At 42.0% G+C, this 6,000-nt stretch overlaps 1 protein-coding gene across 2 annotated transcripts in view; it reads left to right on the forward strand.

Moving 5' to 3' along the window:
- ENPP2 (ectonucleotide pyrophosphatase/phosphodiesterase 2) overlaps positions 1–5,543 on the forward strand; it is a 96,410-nt gene extending 90,867 nt beyond the window's left edge. For both annotated transcript variants that reach the window (XM_024572063.4, XM_045181645.2), the window contains exons 24-25: positions 46–202; positions 4,946–5,543. In XM_024572063.4, coding sequence (XP_024427831.2) covers positions 46–202; positions 4,946–5,116 — 328 coding nt within the window. In that variant the 3' untranslated portion in view covers positions 5,117–5,543. The remainder of the gene's footprint in view (positions 1–45; positions 203–4,945) is intronic.
- Positions 5,544–6,000: the final 457 nt, after the last annotated feature.

Here is a 6,000-nt window from a genome sequence, read left to right on the forward strand (position 1 = left end):
AAAGGGAAAGCTACTACATCAGTTGTAATTACCTTCCTGTCTCAGGTACGTGGAAGGCAGTTCCATTCCTGTTCCAACTCACTACTACAGCATCCTCACCAGCTGCCTGGACTTTACGCAGCCTGCGGACAAGTGTGACGGCCCCCTCTCCGTCTCCTCGTTCATCCTTCCTCACAGACCCGACAACGATGAGAGCTGCAATGTGAGTTCAAAGAGAGCCTTTAAGATGTGCTTACAGAATTCATCTTTACTTCCCAATTTATGCCCCCCCTGTTGAACTAGAACACGCTTATTATATAAAACATTTGGACTATACAAGCAAATGGAAAGAAGGAAGGACCCAAGCAAAACTCTGCCTAACACTTGGGAACTGTGTGTTCCAATGGCTTTTTATTTTTCAATGTTAGAGTGTGGGTTGATGTGTGTGTTTGCATTTAATGTACTTCTATTTATGTGTTTGAGTTTGACAAATGAGAAAAGTGCCCAAATGTTTTGGAAAAGGCTTATAGATTTTATAAAAAGAAAGAGGAAAGTAGCAAGATTTTGATAATTATTGAAACTTGGTAAGAGTTTGCAGGAGCTTATCATATTATTCTCTCTATTTCTGTGGATGTTTGAGAATTTTTGTAATAAAAACATTTTTTAAAATGCACACACAGGGGAACATATACTTTCCAAATAGAGTTCATTTGCTTCTGGTTATGAAGGTAGGTGACTCCATTCTCAAATAGCACAGATGACTCCTGATTCTCTCGTTTGAACATGGAGGCAGGACAGCAGGATGAAAACTCCCAGACAGGCAGACAGGAGCCATGCCGCGTGCTCCTGGCCCCGAACTAATTCTGCACTCAGGGACAAGTCACGGGTCATTCCAGGTCTCGCTAATATAGTTGAGTGTCTGCCCTCCAAGGGTGATTTTAGAAGTGATAGTCTTGATGCTTTTGTTTCATGTAATAAAAGGAGCAGGGATAAAATCTACTGAAGAGGATTTTTAGTCAACAAGCCCAAGTCAAACCCCTAGCTTGTGTAAGGGACTCTGGGAAAAACATACTCACGACTCTAGGCAGCCTTCAGTGGGGGGAGCCAATGAAACAGGCACAGAAATTGCTACATTAAAAGGCAAACTGCCACTTCAATAGAGATCATCGGCTTCACGGTCAGCTCGGCTCTTGGACAATGGTTTCAAGTATAAGAGAAGATTGGGCTATGAATATCCAAAGCAAAGTAAGAGATGCAGGAAAAAAAGAAATTTAAATATGGCCCAGAAAGCTAATTAAGTTTGGCCAGAATATCGGAAATGAGAGTAATAGTGGGAGGTAGGATTTAAAAAAAACTCTTTTCAATGACAGTTGACATTCCATAGTATATTAGTTTCAGGTGCACAACATAGCGATGAGATATTTATACAGCTGACGAAGTGCTCACCCCGATAAATCTAGTACCCGGCTGGCACCGTGCCTGGTTATCGAAGTGTTGTGGACTGTATTCCCTATACTGTGCTTTATGTCCTCAAGGCTGTTTTTATAACTGGCAATTTGGAAACGGTTTTAAAACTTGCTTGAAATCAAATTTAAAATTAAAAAAATTGTAATAGTAGTCACAGTAGCAGCAATAGTAGCTCTTACCATTTATTGCATACCTGTGACCATCCAAGTACTCTGCAGGTCCTTTACATGTATTACTTCCGATTCTCCAGTTACCCTATGAGGCAGGTGTGTATGCTCTCCCTGACCGCCTTTTCTTAGCTACTGAGAAACCTATAGCTAGTAAATGAAAGGTACGTGAGCTGGTTACCTGGTTAGTCAGTAGGAGAGCAGAGCTTTGGATTCAAGGCCTCTCACTCCAAAAACCCATCCTCTTTCCAGTTTATCAGATTTCCATAGTGGAACCATGGGACCACTAAGGAGTTTTTCTTACTGCACAGGCATTAAAAAGCCACGGAAATGTTTGAGCATAAGAGCAATTTTGTAAGCTCTGCTTTAGGGAGGTAAATTTGAATTGAAGCTGGCCAAGCATGGTGCTCAGTGACCTTTGGCAAGATTCCCTTCCTGGGATTGAGGTAACAACTTGAAATGAGGTTGTGGTCTTGGAAATTGGAAGAGAAGGGTGGAAGGCAGTGGTATTATACCAGAAGGATCATTACGATCTTATAAGTAATTGGATGGGAGGTGGAGAAGCAAGGGAACTGGAAGAGAGGTGAGTTGTCATCAACTGATTGGCTTGACCTTCTCAATTTCGATGGGTTATAACCATAAGAGTAGCTAATGGTGCACCAGAAGAGTATAACATGTCTCTGTATAACATGATACACTTTATTTGAACTTTAGATTCACTAACAACTTGTGGTGGGGATGTAAAATTTTTGCAAAACAGAAAACACCCATGTTATGGAGTGAAATTTAAAATTGCCATGCATTTTTAAGATGAAAGGGAGACTACAAAGAACATTTCAGACTCATAATAAGTCATCTAAGGTATACCTAAGTTTCTAGGGAATACATGTTCAAGTTGCTCTGTCATTAGGGGAATTTGGTGATGGGAGAATTTTAAAATGTTATTCTAAATTCAGGTCAAAGCAGTCCATTGAGCTGCCACAAATTTTTCATCTGACAAATGAAATCCCCTAATGTCCTGATAGGTCTTTCTCTCCTTCCTGATTGCTGATTCTGCATAGAGCTGAGAGGTGTTTCTTGTGGAGTTCATGGCCAGCAACCTTCTCTTGGAAGAACTCCTTATCCACATAGAATCCTGCCCTTGCTTTGACGGTCACTTTAAAACTGTCAGAGCTTGCATTCACAAACTCAGTTGGGATAAAGTCAGGGAGAAAAGGCAGCCAAACAGCAAATTTTCATAGTAATAGAGACAATAAGCAAATTCATGGATTGTGCTTTTGGTTGCATTAATGTTCTGAGTTATTTATTCTTAAAGTATTTCCTTTCCTTCTTCCCTCTGTTGGTGCACATGACCTTTAATTTGAATTTTATTAGTTTTGCATTTCACACCAGAGTCTCCCTCAGCAAATGCTTCTGTGGATCGCCAGCTAACTTCATGTAGAAGACATTTTTTTTTCCATGTGCAGCATAGCTAGTATTTCCTAATAATTGCTTGGGGGCTAGATTTCAGCAGGTGAGAACCAGATGAAAATATCTCTTGCATGAATTGGGCAAATCACTTCCCAAGGAGAGAAACAGCGAACGACAGGTTTCCCCCCTGAATTTTTATACTCCCTGCTGGCCATTATTTAATAAAAAAAACTTTTGCACCCCTTGTCCATGCAATCGGATGACCACATTTTCAAGGGAAAAAGTATACTTAGCGACCATTGAAAATCAAATAAATGAATTGAATATGAAAATTCTCCCAAAATATAGCTTCATGCTAACTCTGCTTACTCTGAGGGGGTCCTGCAGGGTTTGGAGACCTCCTACTTTGTTAATTATATGGTCACACTGAGGATTGGTCAGTACCATTGTGGGTAGAGTTATATTTAGATCTTTCCTTTCCTGTGAATCCCAGAGATCTTGGTTAGCTTGGGTTAGGAGGGTGGGGCATGGAGGGTTAAAGTCCTTACTTCCCCAGTGTGCAAAGCAATTTCTTCCTATTTCTTCATTTTGCCTGGGATGGCCAGGCATCAGTTTCCTGAACCAACACCCTCGTGGTCCATATTTAGCACTGGCACAAGCTGCTGTAGCTCCCTGTCCAGGTCTGTGTGGGTTGGAGCTTTCCGAGAAAACCCATTGCAGGTTCTTGGGCTTTGGTTCATTGAGAGCACTAGTGGTGAAAGTGTTGGGTGAGGGCGTGTCTGAGCGTCCTCAGCCCTGGGACATGCGGCCATCCTTCAACTTGTGAAAGACTCTTGGGAGCCATTGCAATTGCAGGGGCATTTGGGAGTGAAATTATTTGGGAAGGTCCTCCTGCTTCATGTCTACTAATGAAGGTAGGCATTGCTCTATAATTCTCTGAGCTCTCAGATATTCTTGCTCTTGACTTCCTTCCAAAGTGAAAGAAGTTATTTTTAAAATGTAAGGACTGCTTCTCCTGAATTGCTTTTTAGTTTCAACCTGGATGTGAAATAACTTGATTGGGGTGGGACATCTAATCTGATGAACTTCATCTTGAATGTGTGCTGATGAGGCAGTGGTTGGCAAGTAGCCAAGACAGAGATTTTCTTTCTTTTTTCCATGATGTTTCCATGCTCTCGTACCTTACCCTCCCCTGGAACTCCTCCTTCTTACCTCCCAGGGAGCTGCCGAGCTAAGCATTATTATCTTTGTGAACCAATGGAGAAACTGAGGCCTACAGAGGTCAACTAGCTTGACCAAAGTCTCATAGCTGGAAAGTGGTAGAGCCACAATTGCCACCCAAGTCTCTTGGGCCCCAAAGTGCCAGGTGTGTCAATTAAGCCGCCTCAAGTCAAACTCATATTCAGCTGTCAATTCATTGCAATCAAACAGATGACGTAGTTGGCATAGCAGGGTCTTCTGAAAGACGAGGGATGCACACACATGATTTTGTGCATTGGCACGCTCTTCACTTCCCTTGGGGAAGCAAAAGAGCATTCCAAGTTACTTGTGCTCTGGGCTCAGTGCTGTAATTTGACAGCAGGGAAAAGGAACAAATTACTGAGTTCTCCAAGACCTTTGGTTTTCCTAATTTTGATTTATGGTCTGAGAACTCATTGAATCAAACGCCCTTTCACACCACATGTCTTATTTATTTAGTGCAGCTAATTGCTGTTGAAAATGCTTGCAGCCAAGGGCAGGCATTTGTGGCGTGTTACTGATAGGAATGCGGTAGAGTGGCGGGGAGGTCAGGAAGGAGCCGCACACCTTGGCCCTGGGTGCAGGAGTGCGTCAAGGTCATTCGTGGACGTGGAGCAAACTGACCGTGTGGAGAACCTCCTCCGGAAAATTCTGACTCCGACTGCGTTCCGTTTCCATTGCAGAGCTCAGAGGATGAGTCGAGGTGGGTAGAAGACCTCATCAAGATGCACACAGCTCGCGTGCGAGACATAGAACATCTCACCAGCCTGGATTTCTTCCGAAAGACCAGCCGCAGCTACTCGGAAGTTCTGGCACTAAAGACATACCTGCATACGTACGAGAGTGAGATTTAACTTTCTGCTCCTCTGCAGGGCCGTCTTGTCAACCGGTGTATATTTTTATATTGTGTTTGTATTTATTAATTTGAAACCAGGACATTTAAAAATGTTAGTATTTTAATCCTGTACCAAATCTGACATATTATGCCTGAATGACTCCACTGTTTTTCTCTAATGCTTGATCTAGGTAGCCTGTGCTCTGCGTAGAGCTTGTAATAAATACTGCAGCTCGTGTTTTTAGTGGGAGCTTCTAAGTGATGCTGCAGCTTTGAGATTTGCATGGAAGAAATACTAATTTTCCAATGCACAGTTACTACATGTAGCCCTGTACTGTATTGAAATACTGATTTTGTAAAGTTGCATTTATTTACTGTTAATTATAACAGACATATTTAAGCCTTATAAACCAATCTTAAGTATAATAAATCACACATCCAGTTTTTTTCTGGTTTTCTTGGGCCTTTATTTTACTCATGAATTAGAGTGTTGGCTTCTGGTGTATTCACGGCATGAAAGGTATACTTTGCCTCTATCGGGCCCTCTTCCCTGTTGAATGTAGTTCGCATAGTCAAAAGGGCATGCTTGATGTTCAGCTGCAGTGGCCTGCATGAGGTAGTTTAGGTACATATCGATGGGAAGCCCACAGGGCAGAGGGAAGGGGGACCAGAAAAACTCCTTCATCCCCTTTCTCACTTACCTCTTTTTAAAATATGTTGAAGTTTGGAAGAATAATTTCTTCTGATCCAGTTGGTTCAAAGCTCTAAGTATTAGACTCCGTTGAGACTGTATTAAGCATACATTCTGTATAAGGTGTCCACCTAAGATCCATGGAGGATATACAGAGAATGAAGACAGTGGGATGAGTTATAGATATAAAAGAATAATTAACCAGTCAAGGT

The sequence above is a fragment of the Desmodus rotundus genome, chromosome 8 (assembly GCF_022682495.2).
Source record: "Desmodus rotundus isolate HL8 chromosome 8, HLdesRot8A.1, whole genome shotgun sequence".
NCBI lineage: Eukaryota > Metazoa > Chordata > Mammalia > Chiroptera > Phyllostomidae > Desmodus > Desmodus rotundus.